The 25628-nt window shown below is 35.7% G+C and overlaps 1 protein-coding gene across 1 annotated transcript in view; it reads left to right on the plus strand.

Annotated features, from left to right (window-relative positions):
• Positions 1–729: 729 nt before the first annotated feature.
• The window catches only part of LOC128209936 (autophagy-related protein 2 homolog B-like), an 84519-nt gene continuing 59620 nt past the window's right edge, over positions 730–25628 (plus strand). The window contains exons 1-12 of the mRNA XM_052914209.1: positions 730–1013; positions 1648–1816; positions 2024–2179; positions 2536–2638; positions 3771–3960; positions 4304–4513; positions 5049–5145; positions 6464–6613; positions 7107–7232; positions 8333–8371; positions 11987–12245; positions 12776–12926. Coding sequence (XP_052770169.1) covers positions 834–1013; positions 1648–1816; positions 2024–2179; positions 2536–2638; positions 3771–3960; positions 4304–4513; positions 5049–5145; positions 6464–6613; positions 7107–7232; positions 8333–8371; positions 11987–12245; positions 12776–12926 — 1830 coding nt within the window. The 5' untranslated portion in view covers positions 730–833. The remainder of the gene's footprint in view (positions 1014–1647; positions 1817–2023; positions 2180–2535; positions 2639–3770; positions 3961–4303; positions 4514–5048; positions 5146–6463; positions 6614–7106; positions 7233–8332; positions 8372–11986; positions 12246–12775; positions 12927–25628) is intronic.

Raw genomic sequence — 25628 nt, forward strand, 5'->3', positions numbered from 1 at the left:
AAAGCTATCAATTAATATGAAAATAATGCAATGCATATTTATAAAGAAAACAAAAACATTTAAATGTCTAAATGTTTGACAAATTAACTTTATTTTATAAAACAACATCAATCATATAATTCTATATTGTTAAAATGAAAGGTCAAAATTGATTATAATTATTCTATAAAATAGTTTACATTAAAACATCTGTTGAAACTAAACACATCTTTCTAAGTTTCACTGTAAAGATAGCATTTATTATAGACTGAAGAAGCCTTATCTGGTCAGCCCCTTGTCTCCATTTAGTCTTTCCCTTGTCTTACCCTTGTCTTACCCTAGTGCACTACGAAGTGCACTACGAAGTGAACTGATAGTGAACACGATGTGCACTTACTGTCAAGTTTGGTCTTAACAGTACTGTAGTCCTGGTTTCCTTTCACCAGCAATGTCTGAGCGCAAGTAGGCTATGATGCCTCCTCCATTCGAGGTCCTGTCAGCTCGCCACATTTGATAGTTGTCCTCTACAAACTGGGAATTAGGGAAATAATCATCAAGTTTAACTCAACAGTATAAAACGTGAACTTGTCCCTTTAAAGGCGTTACCTTCGCCACGGGGTGAAATAGAATTGCATATTAACAATACGGTAGAGGAATGATACGTTTAGTTTTGAGAAAGTCCCCAATCATAATGATTGGTTTAGAGCTACCTCCCTTCTTTAAATGTTCAATACAACGTAAAGTTCCAAGTAATCCGAAAAATAAATGGCGTATCAACATTGTGAAAGTTATTTTCTTTATTTTGGAGAGAATTACACCTGAGTTATAAATAAATTTTAACGAAATCGAGAAGAATGCCTTGGAATTTCGGAAATTTGGGTGGCATGCAAGATTTCCTGAAGAAGAAAGCATGTCGTTACCTTTTACAACATTATTTAGGCCAGTTTCTGAAGCAGAAACTGTCACTGGATCAGTTGAGTTTAGATTTGTATAATGGACAAGGGAAAATCACGGACTTGAATCTAGATGTCCAGGTATAATATTTGTATTGTGTCCCAACTACAGTAAATAAAAAAAGTACCGTATGTCACATTTATTGTTTACAAAATGTCAACTGTGTTTGTAAACAAAGTTGGTAGGGGACGTTTCAAACACCTTTAATTTTAATAAATGTTTTAAATCTTGATGTAATATCAAAGATTTTGGGGTATTTATTTGAATGTGTCTTCCCAATTTGGAATATATTTAAACTTTGAGAAGGACTGAAATGATGCGAAATAAGAATTACGATAGCAAATATAGATCTGACCTGGTAATCAATATGTAAATGTTGGCATTTGCAAATGTCTCCCTGATGAGCTAGTTTATATAGCGAAATAAGCAATGCAGTAGAGTGTCTGTATGCAGACCAAGAGGTCACAGGTTTAATCCTCACCAGATGCACATAGCGATTTGTGCAGTCTGTTGCAAATATAATTGGCAAGATATTAAAAAAAAAATGTAAACAAAATGCACAGTGATGTAGTGTTCTCTTGCTAAATTTGCGGTTTTGCTTAAAATTATGGTGTATTTTGGTTAACAGTAAAAGATATTCTGTGTAGAAAAAGAAATCACATTCGATATTCAATATCAATTACTATGAGTATACTTTAAAATCCTTTCCTGCAGGCTATAAATGAAGATTTGGGTAGCCTGGCAGTGCCGGTGGAGCTAGTGGATGGGTTTGTTGAGTGTATAGCAGTCTCTATACCCTGGTCATCACTTATCAATGACAACACCTGCCTTGAGGTCACCGGCCTGGAGCTGACCTTACAACCAAAACAGCGGGAAGATAATGGTACAATCAGTGGTGAAACTGCTTGATATAAGTCCTATTGATTTGAAAAAGCTTTTTTGCTATAATAAATACCTGTAGTTTGCCATCATCAATTTCTGCCGTATATATCATGGAGTGTGACAGAAAAAAGTACTCTGGTTGGTGACGATGAAACTTAACGCAACAAACCTGTCACCCAGTTACCTGGCATATACATGTATGTTTCAGGTATGATGGCAGGTGATATGTTAAGCAGCATGCACTCAAGCATGACAACGAGCCTCCAGCTGGCGCGGGAATGTCTCGAGTCTGACTCGGGTACCTCCCAGCAGCCACAACAGCCAATAGAAGGCGTACAGAAGTTTGCCCTTATGATTGACTCAGGTCTTGTGATTTTTTTGTCTCTGATATTGATATTTCATTCTTGGTTTTCTGATGTGAAGTTAAGACTGTCAAGAACAATTAAAGATGTTTTTATACTTATACAACAACACAGATTCAAGCTTGAGCTAGCCAAAGAGATTCTAATCAAGCGGAAACTGTGGTCCTGATAAAAGTTGAATAAAAACTGAAAATAAAATGCATAATTTCATCATTACATTATTTGTATTGTACTGATATTTCTTTTTATATAATTTAACATCAGTACTTATCAGTTTACAAAAATTAATTTAGGTACTTTGCTTTTGCTTGATTTCTTGTAGATGTACAATGTATATTTATTGTATATGATCTTTCAGTATTGTCTAAAATTCGAGTGAAGTTACTAAATACAGTGATCCGACTAGAGCATCAGCCAGGGGGCACTGTGCAGGGTACAGCACTGGAAATTAGGATTAAAAGGTAAAGAACAGAAAGCTGTGTAGGGTACAGTGCATGAATAACAGGGCTCATCCAAGGTTGCAATTTTAGGGAGCAGTGAACTGCACACTGTCTGAAAAATTACGCCAAACAATCATTCAGCATATGGCTTGCTGCTCATCATTGTAAATTTCGGCGATTCTGACTAGGCTTTGATATTTGAAAACAAGGAAGACGCTGCAGTTTCTGTGACATAGTCACTCAAGTTGCCTGTTCAGATGAGCCTTAAATAATGGAATAAAAGGTAAAGCATGGTATGTGGTGCAGAGTATAGCACTGGACATATGGATTAAAAAGTAAAAAAGGTACATAAATCCAGGAGCCCTGTGACCTCTGCCAAGAGGCCGAACTTTAGGGATTTTCACTTTCAGCCATCCTTACTACTGTTAATTTAGAATTTTTCACACAAAGTACCTTATGTTATACTGCAGTAAAGTACTGTATAACCAAGAAAACTACTATCACTAGCATCATGCTAGATTGCTTGTTTTTTAATATTTGTGCATATGTCTTTAATGACTAAGATTATTAAGTATCTATTGTGTGTTTCCGGTACAGATAGAAAGATCTGACCCTAGGGCACGTGCATAAGGCTGTAACGAGGCTTGCTGTGTTACAGGCCATGAAACATGCCTGAGGGGCGGATTTTTTATCCGGACCACAAAAACATGATTGGTATTCTGTCTTGCATATCTAAAATGATAAATTTATGGAAGAATTGATATAGAAAACGTTGCACCAAAAAGTGTGTGCGACGTTTACTGACATCATAATGCGCAGTAATTATAAATCAATTTTAAATCACTATTGATGTCAAATGGTTCCTCTAAAAAACGCTTTTTTATGATTATTTATTTTTAATTTTAATTAAAAGTCTTGAATGCTTAAATATTTGATTGTGCTTCATTAAAATGGCATATGTTTTTCATAAATCATACAATAAAAGAAATAATGTTGCGCGTGACTCATCTTACATGGGGGTGTAAGACATATCCGGTATGCAAGAAACGTTTTTCTAGCATTGGTCACATGACTGGAGACACACGTCTGGTATGCAAGAAAAGCCCTAGTGCATTTATATATATATTATATGTTGTATTTTTTATTCATCCAGAATTGAGTATTTTGATGACATGGCAACTACAAGTGAAGGCTCATCTGTGGACAGTAACACGACACATGAGCCTGCAGCCATGGCCCTCAAGAATCTACATATAGAGGGGATACAGCTGTTTTATGACGAGACTGGGGAGAGGAAATCTCCTGCACGCTCTCCCACCAGCTCTGATGGGTCACCTCCACAAGTACATAAACCATGAATGCCAATAATGATATTTTTTGCCATCTTAAATTTCAAGAATAAGATTTTCTTAAATTTAAGCATAAAATCAGTGAATTTGAAAAGTCATGCAATTGTTTCAAAGTAATGAAGAAGAGTTTTTCGCAGTTTTCATTGCTTTATGTTGTAAGACAGATATAAGAAAGGTAGCTAATAACTATATAGAAACTGTCGGCTGAGAGATTAGCATTCGGCACCAGTGTGCACCAGTCAACAATCGAAACCAAACCAGTCTTTCCTCTTAGAGTGACGTCCAGTCTTTTCTCTTGTTAGAGATATGTTGAGCTCCGTTTTTTCTCCCTTACCAGATGTTCCAGTCAGCCATGACAAGTCTAGCCTCAGGCGCCAGTGTTTACAAGTCCACAATCCAGTCACCAAACCAGTCTAACCTGCATAAAAGCACCCAGTCTGGACTGGGCACCACTCCCCTGTCTGAGCCGGTACATCTGGCCACTATCACAGGCAGACAGGAGATCAAAGTAAAGATCAAACAGAGGGACAACATATCTGGCCCCAAGGTCAGTGACTGGTGTATAAGCTTGCCTGCATTTCAAGGAAAAAAGTGGAGGTTATGTCATAGCTTTGGTGTCCGTCTAATTGTTATTCCAAAGCTTTAACCTAGGCCACACCTCAAAACCATTATATTTAAATGAAACTGAAACTGAAACATGTACTTATGTTGCCAGACACAAGATGCACATGTATAAAAAGGCTCATAACTCTGGCTTTAATGAGTGAAGAGTTATGTCCCTTCTTCGACTTTATCATACCATTTGGTGTTGGCTTTTGTTACTAAAACTTTAAAATACCCTGTAATAAGTTTCAGTCACTCTGTAATAGGTAGCTTTAGCTGGTAGACAAGTCTCTGGTGTGGCATAAAGGAGTTGTTGTTGTTGTTGTTGTTGAATGTAGATATTGTATGCAAGACATGGAACTATAATAAAATAAAATAAAATAAAATAAAAATAGTGATTCTTAAAAACCCTGAAATTTACATGTTCATATGCTAAATTTTCAAAGTTGACAAACTTGTGTTATTTCCTTTGTGACCAGTTGGAGATAATGTGCCAGTTTGGAGGGATCCATGTGCTCGTGTGTCCCAGGCAGCTGCATGGAATCACACAGCTGCTCTCTGCTCTCAACACTTCAGGTAAACAGACCAAAAGCTAAATGTTGTAATGACTTATACTAGTGATAAAACGATAATCGAGTACAATCGTTAAATCGTCGCTGACAATGCTTTGTTGGCGACAATCGATAGTGGTTGTCCAAAATCGATGTCGCTAATGTTACTTCCGGTAACTACAGGTTTTTTTGCTGTGGTAAAAGTCGAGTTAATGTCAATTTTTGTTTCCGGTAAATTCTCATTGAAGTTATTTTAACATGAAACGTCACTCTCTTACACAAATGCGGTGAATGTAAATACTTTTGCTTAAAAACTTACAAACTCACCCAAAATTACAAATTGTTTTATCTGTTTATATATCCATAAACCTTCTTCAATGACTTATTTCTATGATGTAGTGGGTCCGGTCTTACCTGCAAATACCGGTGATCTTGGCTCGATACATTCTGGTTTTAAAACCTTTTTTGTGATCGTTTGTAATTAACTAATTTACTTTTTTTGTGAACGTTTTATGAAATTAATATTTTCTAATAAGATGTTCAATATAACAGTTAATTGAATGTTAAGCTGGTTCACAATTTTTAATATGTTTTACATGGATAACATGCTATGATAACTTACTAAATGCGGTGTGCATCATTTTGCAATTTATGTGCAATTATTAATCATGCGTTGTTGTTATGTTTTTTCGTTAAGTTATTAAAGACAGAAAAGGTTATGGAAATTAACTGTTGCAAATCAAACTTACTGATTCCAGGTTTAACCATTCATATGATCATGATGATACTATGTATAAAGAATGTATTCCTTACTGATATTATGAACTTTCGATTATTGTCCGATAGTAAATCGAAATGCTTGGTCCGATTCGATTCGATTATCGATAGCAAATGGAGTCCGATTTTCAAACACTAACTTATACCTCATCAGATGGACATAATATAGGATGAAGGACAGGAGGTTTCATTGATGAATTTTGAAATTCTAATAAAACATTTTTTTTTTTGCAATCTTTTCCAAACTTGGTTACAATGTTAATGGCCATAATACCTGAAAAAGAGATAACCAACAGTAGTTACCCTTGAATGATTGACCTTGTTTGAAGTCTAACATAAGCATTGTTTAGCCTATGATCATCAAACTTCACAAAATAACTTTGTTAATGAGCTAGATATTTCATGTATAATTGCTTTATTACGTTTTATACAATTAAGGCATTAAGATTGCCAGTTTTGTCTAAACATGTCATTATTTGATTATATTATGTTTTTGATATAACTTTTGTTTCCTAATGCATAGTGTATATATATATATAAATGTGTGTGTGGTATGTATTGTTCAGATAATTCCACTGGATTGAGGCAGGGGGCATCGAGTCGACCCATGGATGTTGTGGACCAGGCGCGGGTAGAAAGGGAGCTCCAATACCAGCTGCAGTCGGGCAGAGTGACCAGCAACAATCTCGCCAGTCTACAGGAGTACTCCCTACATGGTAAACTTACAATGAAAGTCTTTACATTCAGCATTACCAGTGTGTTAACCACTTGACCATTTGGGTCACAACCATTTCTTCACTATTTTAATTGAAACACAGCCCAGTCTACGCCAATTACAGAGCTTTTGTAGGGTTTTATAAGGTTTGGGGACCAAGTCCATTTTGGTAGCACTTCTGCTAGGGCTTCAGCAAATGATTTATAGAAGGGTGTTGCACCTTATTCTTTTTTGAAATCATCCCTCCGGCTTTCCAGCTAATTTCTAGGATTTATACTTATGGGCTTATCCCTGGAGATTTCATTGTTTTATTATTGTGTTATGCATTTGGCTTCATGTTTTTGACTTGACATCCTTTAGATACTTTCTTGTTTTGAAAAACTTAAACTATTGTTAGTAGACTATTTACATCCCACCTTTCCAGTATTTTTGGCCGAGGGAAAAACTATATTAGACCATTACTAATTAAAATAATAACTAATTGAATTGTGCAGGTGAAGATGATGACCAGTTTCAGTCCATGATGGGGCGTTGTCAGGGGCCGGGTAGTGACATGGACTCTTCCTTCACCAGCAACTACAGCACCAGCAGTGCCAGGACCACCAGCACTGCATTCTCAGGTCAGGAACCAACATCACCCATTAAGTTAATTAAACCAGCACTAACCACTGAGGTAACAGCATCAACATCACTCACGTAATTCATGAAACCAGCAACAACCACACAGGGTTATAGCACCTACACCTCCCATTAAGGTAACATCAGCTGTACCACCCATTTAAGTAAAACATATTCATAATCTGGTTAAAAAAACAAATTAATACCTGTAAGTTATAATGAATGTGACAAATGAATTTAAAAATATTAAAATCAAAACATCAAAATTTAAGGACTTTTCCGATGATTGTGTTATTCAATGAAAGTGTCATTTTAATGCAATGGGTTAGTTATGTTGGTTTCTATATCTATACTATAATATATTTATTATGAATATTGCTATACTGCTCAGCTGCTCCCTCTTCTTAGGTTTAACTCTTTAAACAGTAAATACTAATTTGAGGAATCTTTAGTATTTGGAGTTTCCATCAGCAGCTCTATTTTCAGATGATTTGCAAAATTCCTTTTGTTTTGTGTCAAAAAATTGTATTGAACTTTTTTTTGTAACACTTTGTACATTATATAGAGGATATGACATGGAATTGATTTAACTTGTTTTCAGAAATTGTAAAAAAGAAATTAACATACTATGGTAGGTAGATTGTTATTGGTTTCTGCCTAGGAAATGGACTGAAAGCTGCACTCTCACTGATTTACCGTTTTGACAACTTTTTTATTTTTTGTCTTGGAATGAGCAAATTTTTGCGTAAATATCTGCAAACCAGTAAAAGACTGCTGACAATAGATCAGATCGAAGTTTTTCATATTTCCGTTCCAAAATATGTTTTATGGTTTAAACCGTTACTAACGGTTTAAGAAAAAATGCATAAAACATCAATTTTTGAACTTTCATATACAAATCTGCAATCTAATATTTTGTCAGCAGTCTTATATGACGGGTTTACATGAATTTTGGCATAAATTAGCTTGTTCCAAGACAAATAATAAAAAAGTTGTTAAAAAGGTAAATCTGTGAGAGTGAATTTCAGAGAGGTTTGTTTCAGCTTTTAGATCATCAGAATAAATAGATGAAAATAATAATTATCTTTGGATAATTTTTCAGGGACAAGCCAACCAAAGTCTGGTGGAAAAAGTAGTAAAGGTAAAGAACATTATCTATTTAGTGTTGACACAGAATCTATAGAAAGATTCACAATATAAGTGGGGTATATGTTCCAAAAAATGTAATTTTTGATCAAGCTTTGGCAACCAAACTTTTTTTATCCCCCGCCTTAAAAAGGCTGGGGATATAGTAATGGTAGGCGCGATTCCGTTCGTGTGTGTGTGCGTCCGTCCGTCCCACATTCATTTCTTTGCATCTCCTCTTACATTTCTCATGCGATTTCTACCAAACTTTCACAGATTGATGATCATAAAGTGAAGCAGCACATATTGTCAGGCTTCTAGGATTCGACCATTTTTGAAAGAGTTATAGCCCTTTGTTTTTTTTTACTTTAAAAATTGGTTTCTTCGCAACTCCTCTTACATTTTTCATGCAATTTCTATCAAACTATCACAGATTGATGATCATAAAGTGAAGCAGGGCATATTGTCAGGCTTTCCTGATTTGACCATTTTTGAAAGAGTTATTGCCCTTTGCTTATTTTACATTTAAAATTGGTTTCTTCGCAACTCCTCTTACGTTTTTCTTGCGATTTCTACCAAACTTTCACAGATTGATGATTATAAAGTGAAGCAGGGCATATTGTCAGGCTTTCCTGATTTGACCATTTTTGAAAGAGTTATTGCCCTTTGCTTATTTTACATTTAAAATTGGTTTCTTCGCAACTCCTCTTACGGTTTTCTTGCGATTTCTACCAAACTTTCACAGATTGATGATCATAAAGTGAAGCAGCGCATATTGTCAGGCTTTCCTGATTTGACCATTTTTGAAAGGGTTATTGCCCTTTGCTTATTTTACATTTAAAATTAGTTTTTTCGCAACTCCTCTTACGTTTTTCATGCGATTTCTACCAAACTTAAACAGATTGATAATCATATAGTGAAGCAGCCCTTTGCTTATTTTACATTTAAAATTAGTTTTTTCGCAACTCCTCTTACGTTTTTCATGGGATTTCTACCAAACTTAAACAGATTGATAATCATATAGTGAAGCAGCCCATTGACGGGCTTTCCTGATTCGACCATTTTTGAAAGAGTTATTGCCCTTTGCTTATTTTACATTTAAAATTGGTTTCTTCGCCAATCTTCTTAAGTGTTTCATGCGATTTCTACCAAACTTTCACAGATTGATGACTATATAGTGACGCAGCGCATATATATATATAGCCCGGAATTAACATAACTGGGTTTTCCCATGCCAATACAAATAAAAGGTGAATTTCGAGCTATTGAAATTCATGTAACAGTCCAATGACTCTATTGTTTCCGAAGTAAAGTGTGTATATTACAACGGCTTAATTTTGTTTGTTCCGGAGGATTAGGTTGGGAAAACCAGTAAATCTATAATTCCGGGCATAAACTTTTGTCGCGATTCGGCCATTTTTGAAAGAGTTATTGCCCTTTTTTTTTTACATTTGAAATTGGTTTCTTCACAACTCCTTGTACATTTTTCATGCAATTTCTACCAAACTTTCACAGATTGATGACTATATAGTGACACAGCGCATATTGTCTGGCTTTAGCGATTCAACCATTTTTGAAAGAGTTATTGCCCTTTCTTTATTTTACATTTAAAATTGGTATCTTCGCAACTCCTTACATTTATGACTATATAGTGACACAGCGCATATTGTCAGGCTTTTGCAATTTGACCTTTTTTGAAAGAGTTATTGCCCTTTCTTTATTTTATGCATTTTTTATGTTCCTGAGAAACTACCCTTATCATTGATTGGCTTTCCTTACAAAAAATGTCCCCATGAGGCGGGGGATATAGCTGTCTGTGACCGCTCTTGTTTTTTTTGTTACCATGACTTACATGGCACATTGATACATAGGAGTGGCATTACATATTGTATACTTTCAAGGCATCTCTGATGCGGCTCAGTTTCATTTTTGTGGTATTCTAAAATTATTGAAAAGTGTCTCAGATATTGTAAATGTCCTTTTAGACTAGAAACAGTGATTTCATGGGTCTATTTTCAAATTCTGTGACTTGAACAATTCTTACCTTAACTCAAAACTTAAAAACTTAAAAGAAAAGGCAACTTGTTTTGATGAAACACTTTACATCAATACCATTTGACTATAGTGCTCTTGCTCAGACTGCTGACATCATGCATATAAACCAATACCCTATTGTATAATTTAGGTAACACACCAGCTTCATTGTTTGTAGAGAGAAACTGACATGCATATACACCATACCCTATTGTATAATTTAGGTAACACACCATCTCCGTTGTTTGTAGAGAGAAACTGACATGCATATAAACCAATACCCTATTGTATAATTTAGGTAACACACCATCTTCGTTGTTTGTAGAGAGAAACTGACATGCATATTCCCCAATACCCTATTGCATAATTTAGGTAACTCACCATCTTCGTTGTTTGTAGAGAGAAACTGACATGCATATAAACCAATACCCTATTGTATAATTTAGGTTACACACCATCTTTGTTGTTTACAGAGAGAAACTGACATGCATATAAACCAATACCCTATTGTATAATTTAGGTTACACACCATCTTCGTTGTTTGTAGAGAGAAACTGACATGCATATAAACCAATACCCTATTGTATAATTTAGGTAACACACCATCTTCGTTGTTTGTAGAGAGAAACTGACATGCATATAAACCAATACCCTATTGTATAATTTAGGTAACACACCATCTTCGTTGTTTGTAGAGAGAAACTGACATGCATATAAACCAATACCCTGTTGTATAATTTAGGTAACTCACCATCTTCGTTGTTTACAGAGAGAAACTGACATGCATATAAACCAATACCCTGTTGTATAATTTAGGTAACTCACCATCTTCGTTGTTTACAGAGAAACTGACATGCATATAAACCAATACCCTGTTGTATAATTTAGGTAACTCACCATCTTCGTTGTTTACAGAGAGAAACTGACATGCATATAAACCAATACCCTGTTGTATAATTTAGGTAACACACCATCTTCGTTGTTTACAGAGAGAAACTGACATGCATATAAACCAATACCCTGTTGTATAATTTAGGGTACACACCATCTTCGTTGTTTACAGAGAGAAACTGACATGCATATAAACCAATACCCTGTTGTATAATTTAGGGTACACACCATCTTCGTTGTTCACAGAGAGAAACCGACATGCATATAAACCAATACCCTGTTGTATAATTTAGGTTACACACCATCTTCGTTGTTCACAGAGAGAAACCGACATGCATATAAACCAATACCCTGTTGTATAATTACACACCATCTTCGTTGTTTACAGTGTGCAACTGACATGCATATAAACCAATACCCTGTTGTATAATTACACACCATCTTCGTTGTTTACAGTGTGCAACTGACATGCATATAAACCAATACCCTGTTGTATAATTTAGGTTACACACCATCTTTGTTGTGTATAGAGTGAAACAATTGAAACACCTTGGTATTTACAGTCCATAACAACCTTTAATGCATGCCAGTATTCAATGCCACTTGCGCAAAATAGCTTTTGATGCTCACTTAGTGAAATATGTTGCTATCTTTCACTAAAACAAAGCTGCATGTATGTCTTATGATGGTTTATATAATTATGAAGATGGGATGGCAGGAGGGGCAAGATATCATGAGGATCCAAATGCTGATCTCAGCCACTACCATGTGAGGGTGGGTTTCATTTCCCTGACCCTTCTTCACACCACCCCGGGCCCGCCCACTGACCAACCTGCCCTCGATGGAATGAAGGAGGTCGCCACAACATTCTTCCAGCGGGTTGCCGGGGTAACTGCAGCAGGCATGTCTGATCTGAAGGAGATACGGGAACAAATGACTGCTCTGCTGCACTTTGATCATCTCAGGTTTGCTTGATATTAAGTTTAAACTTATTTTTTTTTTACAACGATTGTGGAACAAGTTATTAAAACATAAGTGAGAGTGAGAGTGAGGTCTTTTGTTGTTGAGGAAACTGGAGTATGTGGAGGAATCCCACTTGTCCAGCTTGATGACCATAAGCCAAACTCCAAAGCTGGGAATGGAACCTGGGTCGCCTGGGTGAGCAGTGAGTTTGATTACCACTGCGCTTACCTGACTGCCATCATAAGGCATTCAAACAATATTCTTATAACTTGTTCATATACTGAGTTATTTTTTTAAATCATTCATCAGTCTATTCAAAGCTTGTTAATTTTCAAATAAATTAAAGAGGTACAAAATAATGCTATAACTTTGGTCCAGTTGACCATAACTCAAAATGGTGTTAAGTCTATTAAGGTCAAATTTGTCAAGAATACATACCCTCATACCATCCAAAGATATTTGCAAATACTATTAGTTCCAGTACATTATATAAAAGTATCTTCTCTTATCATACACATATCTAATGTGACAGACTGCTGGGTCGCCCGTTAACTGTGGAGTGTACGCAGAAGTCTGCCCTTCGCCAGGTCAGCACGAGCGTGCATGTGTCACTCGGAGTTGCTGAGGTCGTGGAGACCCTGTATGGCCCGCGTGACCAGAAGCCTGCGCACCAACACAGTGAGGTGAGTCCAATTTCAAACTCTGGTCTTGTGTGGATGAAATAATGTTCATTCTCCATTCTCTTGTTGTCACTAAATTTGAAAGCTACACTCTCACAGATTGTCAGTTTTTACCCTTTTTAAATTTGTTGTCTCAGAATCAACTGATTTGGGCATCAATGCCTTCAATTCAGACATAATAAGATAACTCACAATAGAACAAATCTCAATTGTTTGGTTAACTGCCAAAAAAATTATTTTTTTCTAAATGGTTAGTGATGCTTTTAGCCATAAAACATCATTTTTTGAATGTAAATCTGATCAACTGCAAGCTGATATTTTGTCAGCTATCATATATCACTGGTTTACCGACATTTTTGCACAAATTGGCTCATTCAAACACAGAAAAAAGTTGTCATAACAATCAATCTGTGAGGGTGCAGCTTTAATGTTTTTTATCTAGTTTATAGTTTGTTACAACGTTTATGGCCACATATTCTATGGGCATTTTTATCTCAGATAAGTTTGATTATTAAGTTGTTGTATATTTTGTAATTGAGCCTAAGCCTTTCAGATTGGGAATAATGTGTCATTTTAACTAAAATAGAAATGAACAAGAATGCTTTAAAGATTAGACAAAAAAGGAATAAGTTATTAAGTTTGTTACTTTAAAAATACTTAAAACAAAATAACTTGTCCATACAGAAACAGTTTGAGGGTCCAATTATTTTCATTTAAAAAAATAAATTAAAAAATTATATGTTTTGGCATTATGAATTGGGCTGAATTTTAGCCACATATTGGCTGGTTGTATAACACTTCAACATGTTTTCCACTGGTTATCTAGCTAGATGACTCACCAAAGCGATTTGATTGGTTTGTAGTTTCTATAAGATGAATATTGACCAATCACTGAAAAACTTTGACAAACCAAAACTTTTTATTGGAAGCCACTGGATAACCAGTCCTTTGCACTTTAAACTGTAGAGTTGTGTCCCTTTAATTGTGAGTGTTGACTAAATATGTTCATGTACAGTCGAAACCTGTTGGTTCAAAATCGTTTGGCTCAAAATCCTCATTGGCTCGAACTAGATGTACAGGACTGATTTCTTCAAGGTATTTTCGCCAGTCCCTGGGAGTTCGGACGAATGGTGATAGACTGTTTAACATTTGTTGTAAGAAAAAAAGCTAAAAAAACTAAAACACTTAGACCAATCTCAATGTAATCTATATACACCGTTAAACACAAAAACAGTTCTAAAGAAAAAACAGGCGTTAATTTGGATAAAAACTAAATAAATATTCTTGAAGTTCAGCCCCAGGGAGTTTAAAACAGTGATAATCTTAACAGGCTCATAATTTAATGGTTGGCAAAATGAACACAAAAAACACTTGCAATTTCTCCACTGATGAATTGTTGGCTGAGCTTGCTTTAAATTTGAATTTCACATAGGCAGGCATTCTGTTACAATGACTCAGGCTTTGCAGCATTTCGTCTTGTTCCTACTTTTTCTACTTTTCTTATATTAATTATAGTGATAATTTTATTGTTATGTTTCAATTAACAAAAACAGTCTTGAGCTGTCCAGTGGCATGGTTACTATAAAATTCTCAACATTTTTTTAAGCTAAGTTTCATCAAAGTTTTAATGAAGTAGATTAAAGAAATGAAAATTGATTTGATATTAAAAATTGTAAGGAAACACATTTTTAAATTGATGGGAAAAATTCTGTATTTTCCTACTTTTCTCGTAAAACAAAATTTGATCCTGTTTTATATCTTATATTTTGTCAAAACAGCTACTTCTTTCCTATTTTTCTATTGACTGAGATACAGATAAAAATACTGACCTATTTTTAAACTTACTGGGATTTCCGTGGTAGAAAACCCCAGTGAATTTCCAATTGGGAAAATGGGCTAAAAAAGCTACAAAAAGATGCATGAGTTGGAAGCAATGTTATATATCAGTAAGTAAGTTTCAATTCATGGAAAACAACGATATTAATTTTAAGGGAAGAGCAGGCCGAGCGAGTGATATGGAAAAATTTCTTACTCATTAAGATTTTACACATTATTTTCTTCCTGACTTAAATCATAATGTGTTATAACCAGGCAGAACACTTAGTAAAGACGTCACGATTGAGAGTTGTAAAACCACACTTCTCAACAATGAAGAGGTGTACTTATTTGATGCTGATACACGCTTTCATTGGCTGAAAATGTAGGTTATAACCAAATTTCATATGCACTTATTTTAACAAACACTGGGCCGATTGTTAAGAATTTTGTTAAAGTTAACAACGTGATTCTTGATTAACTTTTAATTGTGAAAATTTTTATGATGTGCTAGCATTTAAAAAAAAAATCAACTAGCTCGGATGAAACAGTTGTCTCCAATATTGTAAGAAATACAGCAGATCACAAGTGTATCAATTAAACTTCCAGAGCAGATAAGATTTGAAAGTTAACAACGATGACGATGACGTTATCAATGTTGTAAACTTGAACCAAGTTCTGAACAATCAGCCAAATGTTTAAATGTTTACTTGCTAAACATCAAAAGGCTACAAATATTTAGTTCTGACATCCAGTTCATGTTCCAAACAAACCATATTGCTATCTTTAGTTTTCTTTCAAGGATGGATCAAAGCATTCATTGAAATACAGCTGTCAAATGTACAAGCCCAAATTCTAATTTAAGGGGACTAGACACCAGATGATACACTTGCAAGAAAAACCCCAAAAAACTTCCTTAATGATTTAGATTTTACACGATATGTTCTATATCATAATTTTGGTGTTCAAAACCGAAATGTCTAGACTAAAGATATATAACTTATTGAAGCAATCATTTATCAGCTATTTTGTTTTTTTTATTGAATTTTACCATATATAATGGAAATGCATTTCATACTTTTGGTCTTCTAACAAACATGACTTTAAAACTGTAAAATTGTTGAAAATGTTTATTCAAGTATATGGTCAAATTTATGGATTATTAATACATGTTTATAACAATGTAGGCTCGTGATTTGGTATAAATCAAACATCATAAAAATAGAAGGCTTTCTGTTTGTTTATTTTAATGATATCACGTTTAAATTGAGAACTTTCTGAATCTTGTGCGTAAAAAAAAGACATTTTGTTTGTTAAGTGAGATGATATCAAGTTAAAATATAGAACTTTCTGAATATTGAAATTACTGATACCAATATCTTTAAGTCATAGCGAAACGATTCAAACTACAATACTATTAAAATAGCGAGGTTTAATATTTTACGTTTTGACTTAATGTTCTTTCTCAAATAAAACATGATGCATATGGGAGCCCAGCTCTCAACTTGGTCACTTTTCAGACACTGTTTGTCAAAGGTGGTCAAAGTAATCTATTTGATTATACAACCAAATCCTGTTATTTATTGCGGATGCATAATCCCTTTAGTGGTCAATTGAATGGTTGAATAAAAACCAGCCCCGCCTTAATTTAAATCTGATGTCACCCTTCTTAGTCATCAAAATACCCCAATTGTTACAATACCTCTTGTGTTTTATTTGCTTTTGAATATTGAAAAACAGTTTATGCACGTATTACTGTATGTATTCTTATTTAATATCCTGTTAGCAGTATTTGCTCTGGTTAAAGGATATAACTTTTAAGTTAAGCTTCAAATCATTTAATCTTTTAAAGGGGCACATTATAGGTTGGTGCCATTTTTTAGCTCACCTGTCACGTAGTGACAAGGTGAGCTTTTGTGATCACTCTTCGTCCATCGTCCGTCCGTCCGTCCGTCCGTTCACAATTGCTTGTGAACACAATAGAGGTCACAATTTTGACCTAATCTTTATGAAACTTGGTCAGACTGATCATCTCTATAAAATCTAGGTCAAGTTCGATATTGGGTCATCTGGGGTCAAAAACTAGGTCACTAGGTCAATTAGTAGAAAAACCTTGTGAACACAATAGAGGTCACAATTTTAGCCTAATCTCAATGCAACTTGGTCAGAATGGTCATCTCTATAAAATCTAGGTCAAGTTCGATATTGGGTCATCCGCGGTCAATAATTAGGTCACTAGGTCAATTAGTAGAAAAACCTTGTGAACACAATAGAGGTCACAATTTTAGCCTAATCTCAATGCAACTTGGTCAGAATGATCATCTCTATAAAATGTAGGTCAAGTTCGATATTGGGTCATCCGCGGTCAACAACTAGGTCACTAGGTCAATTAATACAAAAACCTTGTGAACACAATAAAGGTCACAATTTTAGCCTAATCTCAATGCAACTTGGTCAGAATAATCATCTCTATAAAATCTAGGTCAAGTTCGATATTGGGTCATCCGCAGTCAATAACTAGGTCACTAGGTCAATTATTAGAAAAACCAGTGCTCCAGCCAGGATTTGAAAAGGGCAGGGTGGAGTTTTGAAAAGGGCAAGCTACATGAGTCGTGTAGGGGCGTATGGGGGTGGTTGTGGGAGGGGTCCACCCCTGTCACAAGGTTTTTTTTTCTGGGGGGGGGGGGGAGGTCTCACCCTAGAATTTGTTTTGTTTTCATACTCATTTTAAATCATTTTCCATGATTTTCAGACTTGAACAAAATGGGGCTTTTTCTCAAAATTTAGAAGGGTGTGTTTTAATATCAAAATTAAAATTTGTCTTATTGTCTGTGGTATAGTGTGATTGCACTTGACTGGAGTCTTCTTTAGTGCAATGCCACATATTTCTCCTAAAAATCATGTAAAATGAAGAAAAAACAAAGACAGTTGAACATGTGAAGCAATCAAATAAATAAATACACAAAAAACAAATATGTAAGGGACGAATCTTAATTTGGTACGTTCAGGATTGGGTACGAATGTTACATTCAGCCTGGCTGTTATTGAATTGTCTTTGGTAAAATAATGTTTAATATGCTCATGTTTTAGAATAAAATGACAATAAAAATCACTGCCCTTTCTTAAAAGTCACTTATAAAACATAAAACATTAATAAAATAACTCCTAAATTCGGTCTGACAAAATGGCGGTTTTGGCGAATTTTGACAAGATCGTGGATATGATAGGTAAACACTAGATAAAGCATCAACATATTTTTGTGTGTTACAAAGAAATTTTCATCATCAATATTTTACAAATAAACTCTCAAAACATTTACTGAATAAGTGATGTATTTGATTGTGTTAGCGCCACTTTTCCTGTGTTTATAAATCGGCAGTGACCGTCTGCTTCAAATCAACACTGTTTAAAATGGCGAGTCTCGTCTGTACAATACAATAAACAATTATTTAAAAATATTTAATTGTGCTTGACAACATTTTTCACTATCCCCTCACATTTTCTATCGCATTTTATGAACTTTCATCATTGAATAAACGAGTTCTCAATGTATATTCTTATTGGCTGGTATTCAATAGCTCCGCCTCCTGCCGATGTTCCCTATTTGGCTTTTGCTAATTATCGGATTAAAAGATGACCGGTTATGAAAACACATGTCGTCTGCTCACTACACAAATACACAATTAGCTGTCATATGACTTGGACAAGGCACATGGGAAGATGAAAGGACAGTACGGCATATTTTAAGCAGTCGGCAATGGGGCAACATGGTGACACCTAGCGGGAACACTATTATCATAAATATTACGTAATTTGTCTCAATTATGACAGCGGCTGCCGATCTTTAATAATGATTTCAATAGTAAAAAGGGCACTAACGGGATAATTAGCGCTAATAGAGCATTTGTGAAAAGGGCACTACTCAAAAAAGGGGCAGGGCGGTAAGAAAAGGGGCACGGGCGCTGCGCCATTGAAAAACAGGCTAGCTGGAGCACTGAAAACCTTGTGAACACAACAGAGGTCACAATTTTGACCTAATCTTTATGAAACTTGGTCAGACTGATCATCTCTATGAAATCTAGGTCAAGTTCGATATTGGGTCATCTGGGGTCAAAAACTAGGTCAGTAGGTCAATTAGTAGAAATACCTTGTGAACACATTAGAGGTCACAATTTTAGCCTAATCTCAATGCAACTTGGTCAGAATGGTCATCTCTATAAAATCTAGGTCAAGTTCGATATTGGGTCATCCGCGGTCAATAACTAGGTCACTAGGTCAATTAGTAGAAAAACCTTGTGAACACAATAGAGGTCACAATTTTAGCCTAATCTCAATGCAAATTGGTCAGAATGATCATCGCTGTAAAATGTAGGTCAAGTTTGATATTGGGTCATTCACGGTCAATAACTAGGTCACTAGGTCAATTATTAGAAAAACCTTGTGAACACAATAGAGGTCACAATTTTAGCCTAATCTCAATGCAACTTGGTCAGAATGATCATCTCTATAAAATCTAGGCCAAGTTTGATATTGGGTCATCCACGGTCAATAACTAGGTCACTAGGTCAATTAGTACAAAAACCTTGTGAACACAATAGAGGTCACAATTTTAGGCTAATCTTAATGCAACTTGGTCAGAATGATCATCTCTATAAAATCTGGGTCAAGTTCGATATTGGGTCATACGCAGTCAATAACTAGGTCACTAGGTCAATTATTAGAAAAACCTTGTGAACAAAATAGAGGTCACAATTTTAGCCTTATCTTAATGAAACTTGGTCAGAATGATCATCTTAACATAAGCTAGGTCAAGTTCCATATTGGGTCAACCCAGGTCAAAAACTAGGTCACTAGGTCAATTAGTAGAAAAACCTTGTGAACACAATAGAGGTCACAATTTTAGCCTAATCTCAATGCAACTTGGTCAGAATGATCATCTCTATAAAATGTAGGTCAAGTTCGATATTGGGTCATCCGCGGTCAACAACTAGGTCACTAGGTCAATTAGTACAAAAACCTTGTGAACACAATAGAGGTCACAATTTTAGCCTAATCTCAATGCAACTTGGTCAGAATAATCATCTCTATAAAATCTAGGTCAAGTTCGATATTGGGTCATCCGCAGTCAATAACTAGGTCACTAGGTCAATTATTAGAAAAACCTTGTGAACACAACAGAGGTCACAATTTTGACCTAATCTTTATGAAACTTGGTCAGACTGATCATCTCTATGTAATCTAGGTCAAGTTCGATATTGGGTCATCTGGGGTCAAAAACTAGGTCAGTAGGTCAATTAGTAGAAATACCTTGTGAACACATTAGAGGTCACAATTTTAGCCTAATCTCAATGCAACTTGGTCAGAATGATCATCTCTATAAAATCTAGGTCAAGTTCGATATTGGGTCATCCGCAGTCAATAACTAGGTCACTAGGTCAACATGAAGTGTAACATCCTGGCGTGATTTCTGCATCAGACATTTTTTTATGGCAGGATGAAGGTTTTATCCTTTAGCAAATCTGTGTTAACCTGAATGTTCCATTATTGTCTGATAGCCTGACATTTTCCCAGTTTCTTCTTTCTTATTGGTGATCAAAGGTTTAATAACTAAACCATTCAGTTATATCTTGGGGGAAAAATCAAGCAAAACTGATTTAAAAAAAAAGCTGCTTACAATGAATAGTGCAAGCAAATTATTAGTCTTGTTAGCTCACCTGTCACACAGTGACAAGGTGAGCTTTTGTGATCACAATTTGTCCGGCGTCCGTCTGTAAACTTTTACTTTAAACGACATCTCCTCATAAAGTAATAGCCAATTTCATCCAAACTTCACAGAAATGTTCCATGGGTGGTCCCCTTTGAAAATTGTTCAAAGAATTGAATTCCATGCAGAACTCTGGTTGCCATGGCAACGGAAAGGAAAAACTAAAAATCTTCTTCTCCCAAACCACAAGGCTTAGGCCGTTGATATATGGTAGGTAGGATCACCAAATGGTCCTCTACCAAGATTGTTCAAATTATGGTCCTTGGGTCAAAATTGGCCCCGCCCCGGGGGGTCATGGGTGTTCTCTATATGTTTATAGTGAAAACTTAAAAAATCTTCTCCTCTAAACTTACTTGGCCTAGAGCTTAGATATTTGTCATGATTCATCGTCTAGTGGACCTCTACAAAGTTTGTTTAAATTATGGCCCTGGGGTCAAAATTGGCCCCGATCCGGGGGGTCATGGGTATGCTCTATATGTTTATAGTTAAAACTTCAAAAATCTTCTCCTCTGAAATTACTTGGACTAGAGCTTAGATATTTGGCATGATTCATCGTCTAGTGGACCTTTACTAACATTGTTCAAATTATGGCCTTGGGGTCAAAATTGGCCCCGCCCCAGGGGGTCATGGGTTTTCTCTATATGTTTATAGTTAAAACTTCAAAAATCTTCTCCTCTTAACTTACTTGGACTAGAGCTTAGATATTTGGCATGATTCATTGTCTAGTGGACCTCTACAAAGATTGTTCAAATTATGGCCTTGGGGTCAAAATTGGCCCCGCCCCTGGGGATCATGGGTATACTTGATATGTTTATAGTTAAAACTTCAAAAATCTTCTCCTCTTAACTTACTTGGACTAGAGCTTAGATATTTGGCATGATTCATTGTCTAGTGGACCTCTACAAAGATTGTTCAAATTATGGCCTTGGGGTCAAAATTGGCCCCGCCCCGGGGGGTCATGGGTTTTCTCTATATGTTTATAGTTAAAACTTCAAAAATCTTCTCCTCTTAACTTACTTGGACTAGAGCTTAGATATTTGGCATGATTCATTGTCTAGTGGACCTTTACTAACATTGTTCAAATTATGGCCTTGGGGTCAAAATTGGCCCCGCCCCGGGGGGTCATGGGTTTTCTCTATATGTTTATAGTTAAAACTTCAAAAATCTTCTCCTCTTAAATTACTTGGACTAGAGCTTAGATATTTGGCATGATTCATTGTCTAGTGGACCTCTACAAAGATTGTTCAAATTATGGCCTTGGGGTCAAAATTGGCCCCGCCCCTGGGGATCATGGGTATACTTGATATGTTTATAGTTAAAACTTCAAAAATCTTCTCCTCTGAACTTACTTGGACTAGAGCTCAGATATTTGGCATGATTCATCGTCTAGTGGACCTTTACTAACATTGTTCAAATTATGGCCTTGGGGTCAAAATTGGCCCCGCCCCGGGGGGTCATGGGTTTTCTCTATATGTTTATAGTTAAAACTTCAAAAATCTTCTCCTCTTAACTTACTTGGACTAGAGCTCAGATATTTGGCATGATTCATCGTCTAGTGGACCTTTACTAACATTGTTCAAATTATGGCCTTGGGGTCAAAATTGGCCCCGCCCCGGGGGGTCATGGGTTTTCTCTATATGTTTATAGTTAAAACTTCAAAAATCTTCTCCTCTTAACTTACTTGGACTAGAGCTTAGATATTTGGCATGATTCATTGTCTAGTGGACCTCTACAAAGATTGTTCAAATTATGGCCTTGGGGTCAAAATTGGCCCCGCCCCGGGGGGTCATGGGTATACTTGATATGTTTATAGTTAAAACTTCAAAAATCTTCTCCTCTGAACTTACTTGGACTAGAGCTTAGATATTTGGCATGATTCATCGTCTAGTGGACCTCTACAAAGATTGTTCAAATTATGGCCCTGGGGTCAAAATTGGCCCCACCCCTGTGTGGTCATGGGTTTTCTCTATTTGTTTAAGAAATCAAAAATCTCATCTGAACTTACGTTGCTTAGAGCTTAGATATTTGGCTTGATTCATCGTCTAGTGGACCTCTACAAAGATTGTTCAAATTATGGCCTTGGGGTCAAAATTGGCCCCGCCCGAGGGGGTTAGGGTATTCTCTATATGTTTATAGTGAAAACTTCAAAAATCTTCTCCTTTGAACTTACTTGGACTAGAGCTTAGATATTTGGCATGATTCATCGTCTAGTGGACCTCTACAAAGATTGTTCAAATTATGGCCTTGGGGTCAAAATTGGCCCCGCCCCCTTGGAGGGTCATGGGTTTTCTCTATATGTTTGTAGTGAAAAGTTCAAAAATCATCTCCTGAACTTACGTGGCTTAGAGCTTAGATATTTGGCATGATTCATCGTCTAGTGGACCTCTACAAAGTTTGTTCAAATTATGGACCTGGGGTCAAAATTGGCCACACCCCGGGGCTGATGGGTTTTCTCTATATGTGTTAAAAAAATCTTCTCCGAACTCACAAAGACAAGTAACGTCTTAATTTAAACTGGATAACATATTTAGTACACATACCAATTTTCAATATTCGCCACATACAACAATTAATAACAAATATACATATATAGATACACACGTAAAATCAAGTAGTGACAAGAGCTTAGATATTTGGCATGATATATCATCTAGTTGACTTGTACCAATATTGTTCAATCTTTGCCCCTGGGGTCAAAAAATGGCCCCACCCAGGCGGTCATGGGTTTCCTTATATATGTATATGATGAAAACTTATAAAATCTTCTTCTCCGAAACCAAAAGGCGAAGGCCTTAGATTTTGGTATGAAGCATTGTTTATCGGACCACTATTAAGATTGTTCAAACTTTAGCCCTGGGGTCAAAATTGGCCACGCCCCGTGTTCATAGGCTTAGGTTTTCAATATTTGTATATAATGGAAGAATGTGCAATATATGACAGGTGAGCGATTCAGGGCCATTTGGCCCTCTTGTTTATATTTAAATTTTAATGCATTATTATGTTTAACTTGTTTCACTTTAATGATCAAACAAAAAAAAACAACATTTTACAGATGTAAGTGATATTTTGGTGCCTTTTTAGCTCGACTATTTGAAGAATAGGTGGGCTATACTACTCGCCCCAGCGTCGGCGTCCGGTTAAAGTTTTAGGGCAAGTTGGGATTTTCACTTATAAGTCCAATACCCTACATTCAATTGACTTAATACTTCACACAGATGTTCAGAGCCATCCCATAATGAGGTTAGATAAGTCCATATTATCTTTTATACAAATTATGGCCCCTGATTGACTATGGAACTTAGGTTAAAGTTTTAGGGCAGATTGGGATATTGTTTAATAACTTCTATACCCTTCATTCAATTGACTTAATACTTCACACAATTGTTCAGGACCATCACTCAATGAGGTTACATAACTCCATATCCTTAATACAAGTTATGGCCCCTGATTGACTTAGGTTAAAGTTTTAGGCAAGTAAAAGTTAAGGGCGAGTTGGGATTTTAATAAAAAAAACTACTAAACTGTTCTTTAAATGCACTTAATAAAATTCAAAATTATTTATGACCATCTTACAACAAGAAACATAACTCCTTTTTAAGCCTAAATACAAGTTATGGCCCTTGATTTTTTTAATTTTTTTTTTTGAAATTTCCTTTGAAAGGCATATTTGTATATTTATTACCACATTTTCATAATGGGAAATCAAGTTATTTGAATGACTTGCATCATTCTTTGGGCGGGCTGGTGGGAGGGCAGCATCAAAGTCACCTTATGTATCAAATAATTTTAGTTAGGTTTGACATAAAGAGACCAAACTTGGTATTATTACATTGTTATTGTATTCTAAGTCAAAGCGGCGTAGTCGAGCGCGCTGTCTTACAACGGCTCATGTTTATTTGGTTTTAACTGGTTGATTTGAGGCCATGAAGCCTAAAAAATCATTTACAAAAGATATTTATTTTTTTCATCTGTTCACCAAATGCTCTATCTTCCCTTGATCTGAGTGTCAAATGAGTTTAACATAATAATGTTATAAAATAGAAAACAATAAAAATGCTTTAACTTATAATGTGTCCCTTTAATACGGCCGTGACATATAGCTTTGTTATTGTAATTGTTATGAAACTGTCTTCCCTACATCTACACATATGAAAGTTGATATTTCTAAATGAAAAATAGTAAAAACTGGCTAAAGAGAAAACAAAGCAAAATGTCAGCAGGTGTTCATAAACATCTGGCCCCAATTTCTCTAAACTTCTTAAGCTTAATAGGCTTAAGTCGCTTATTTCAATTAGCCAAAATACATACTGAAAATGGATTTTGATAAATTAAAAATGGTTTATTCTGATAATCATACAGATTATTCTTACATAATTTCTAAAAGAAGTAAATAAAACACATTTTATAGAATAACAAAAATAGTGAGATTAGCTTAATCCTGTTATAAGGGACTTAAGAAGTTTCGAGAAATTGGGGCCTGAAGTCATTTCTTATCTTATGCACCAGTCAATTGTAACCACGCCCCCCCCCCCCCTTTGACTTTTGGTCCAACCAAGCCCGGGTAAAATTCCCGCCCTGCAGAGATGAACTGCTGGTAAAATGCCCCTGCACCCCAGGGACCATAGGTAAGGACCATACCCCGCTATTTTTGGCAGGAAGACAAAACCACCTGAAAGGTAAAAACACAGCCCATTTACCCCGCTATCCCCCCGGACCTGGGGGGGGGCGTGGTTACAATTGTCTGGTTCATTAAGTCGAGTTCTTTAAAATTTCATAGCCAAATTAAAGGAAAAGTACAAGTGATTTTAGAATAATAGTATGAATGTTCAATAAAATCAATGAAAATAAAGTAATTCAGATTTTATTAAGTTATTATATCGAATGACCAGCGAGATGCTTAATTAAGGAAATAACTTAAGGTAGTTAGGAACTGACTTAAGATCTTTAAGAATGCTTGCCCTGCATATATGATGTTTGAAATTTTAAGAATGCTTGCCCTGCATATATGATGTTTGAAATTTTAAGAATGCTTGCCCTGCATATATGATGTTTGAAATTTTAAGAATGCTTGCCCTGCATATATGATGTTTGAAATTTTAAGAATGCTTGCCCTGCATATATGATGT

The sequence above is a fragment of the Mya arenaria genome, chromosome 11 (genome assembly GCF_026914265.1).
Source record: "Mya arenaria isolate MELC-2E11 chromosome 11, ASM2691426v1".
Lineage (NCBI taxonomy): Eukaryota > Metazoa > Mollusca > Bivalvia > Myida > Myidae > Mya > Mya arenaria.